General features: G+C 53.1%; 1 protein-coding gene across 1 annotated transcript in view; it reads right to left on the reverse strand.

Moving 5' to 3' along the window:
* Positions 1 to 678: 678 nt before the first annotated feature.
* Positions 679 to 1,911, reverse strand: part of LOC112633208 (DNA dC->dU-editing enzyme APOBEC-3C-like) — a 10,031-nt gene continuing 8,798 nt past the window's right edge. The window contains exons 4-5 of the mRNA XM_025399660.1: positions 1,021 to 1,300; positions 679 to 797 (exon numbers count right to left, since the gene is read on the reverse strand). Of these exons, the coding sequence (XP_025255445.1) occupies positions 679 to 797; positions 1,021 to 1,300 (399 nt within the window). The remainder of the gene's footprint in view (positions 798 to 1,020; positions 1,301 to 1,911) is intronic.

Raw genomic sequence — 1,911 nt, forward strand, 5'->3', positions numbered from 1 at the left:
TGCCTGCCAAAGGCATGAGTCACTGTGGCCAGCCTAGACTAAGTTTAATAAGATTTGGTTATGTAGCCGGGTGGGGTGGCTCACGCCTGTAACCCCAGCACTTTGGGAGGCAGAGATGGGCAGATCACCTGAGGTCAGGAGTTCAAGACCAGTCTGGCCAATGTGGTGAAATCCAGTCACTATTAAAAATACAAAAAAAAAAAAAAAAATTAGCTGGACGTGGTGGCAGGCACCTGTTATTCCAGCTACTCAGAGGCTGAGACAGGAGAATCACTTGAACCAGCTAGGTGGAGTTTGCAGTGAGCCGAGATTCAGCCATTGCACTCCAGTCTGGGTGACAGAGCGAAACTCCATCTCAAAAAAAAAAAAAAAAAAAAAAAAAATTTTTTTTGATTATGCTGGGGAGATGGGAAGAGGCAGGTTAGGAGCACCCAGGCTGGGGAAACAGGACTGGGGAGGTGGATGGGTAGCCATAGAAGCAGAAAGGGGCCTCTGAAGGAAGAGCCTGGGAGAGCGGGGAGGAGGTGGTGAGGCAGGGGAGCACAGTGGAATGGCCCTGAGGGCAGGAGGGGCTCAGGATGACCAGGCAAAAGCAGAGCTGGTCCAGGGTGGAGGGGAGGCCCACGTAGCATGAGCAGGAGGCTAGAGGAGACAGACCATGAGGCCCGGGGAGACCCCTCACTGAAGAATCTTCCGTAGGCGTCTTTCCAGAAATCGAAAGTTGGTATTTATTCCCTTCCAAGGCTTGAATGGCTCACCATCATCGCACACAAAGTTTTCCCAACAATATTTAAAATCTGAGAAAAAACGAGGAGAAAGCAGTGAGGACCCAGCAGGCCTCTATCCAGGCCCTGGTCCCTCCCCTCCCAGGCCAGGTCTCCTGGCTGCCAGTTACAGTGGACGCTGGCCCCATCCCTGCAGGCTTCCCGGGGACACTGTCCCGCCCCACGGCATTGGAGACTCACCTGCCCCTCATGCTGTCCCTCCCGCACCCGCTCTCCTCAGCCCCCCACATCTCACCTTCGTAGCCCATGATCTCCACGGAGGCCCCTTCCTCACTTAGGCTGCGGAGCCCCTCCTGGTAATCTGTATCCCAGAAGTAGTAGAGGCGGGCGGTATAGATGGTGAGCTGCACGTTGCTGTACCTGGCCAGGAACTCCGCCACCTCCCCTGCACACTCTGGACAAGGGCTCCAAGATGTGTACCAGGTGACCTGGTAGTTTTTCTTAGGAGACAGTGGGTTGTCGCGGAACCAAGAGAGGAAGCACCTTTCTGCATGACAATGGGTCTCAGGATCAACCTGGGGAAGGAGGAGGAGGAGAGCAGGGGGAGCTCAGACCAGGAGAGGGAGGAGTGCAGGGGTGGGGCGATGGGAGCAGAGGGCGGGCCTGGAGCCCCAGGGCGTTTCCTTATTTATTTATTTTTGGGACATGGTCTCTCTCTGTTGCCCAGGCTGGGGTGCAGTGGTGCCATCTGGGCTGACTGCAGCCTCGACCTCCCAAGCACAAGGAATCTTCCCACCTCAGCCTCCCGATTAGCTGAGGTTGCAGGTGTGTGCTGCCACGCCTGTCTAAATTTTTTTTTGTAACGTTTGTGGAGACATAGTTTCGCCATGTTGCCTTGGCTGTTCTTGAACTCTTGGGCTCAAGCGATCCTCCTGCCTCAGCCTACCAAATTTCTAGGACTATGAGCATAAACCACACGCACGACCTTATTTTATTTCTTTACTTTTCATTTTTCTGGGTACATAGTAGGCCCCAGGGCGTTTTATTCATTGAGTTTCCCTTATTCCATTCTTCTCCTTCCTTTTTATTTTTTTGTTTTTATTTTTTACGAGATGGAGCCTTGCTCTGTCATGCAGGCAGGAGAGCAGTGGCGTGATTTCAGCTCATTGCAACTTCTACCTCCTGG

The sequence above is a fragment of the Theropithecus gelada genome, chromosome 10 (assembly GCF_003255815.1).
Source record: "Theropithecus gelada isolate Dixy chromosome 10, Tgel_1.0, whole genome shotgun sequence".
NCBI classification, from domain to species: domain Eukaryota; kingdom Metazoa; phylum Chordata; class Mammalia; order Primates; family Cercopithecidae; genus Theropithecus; species Theropithecus gelada.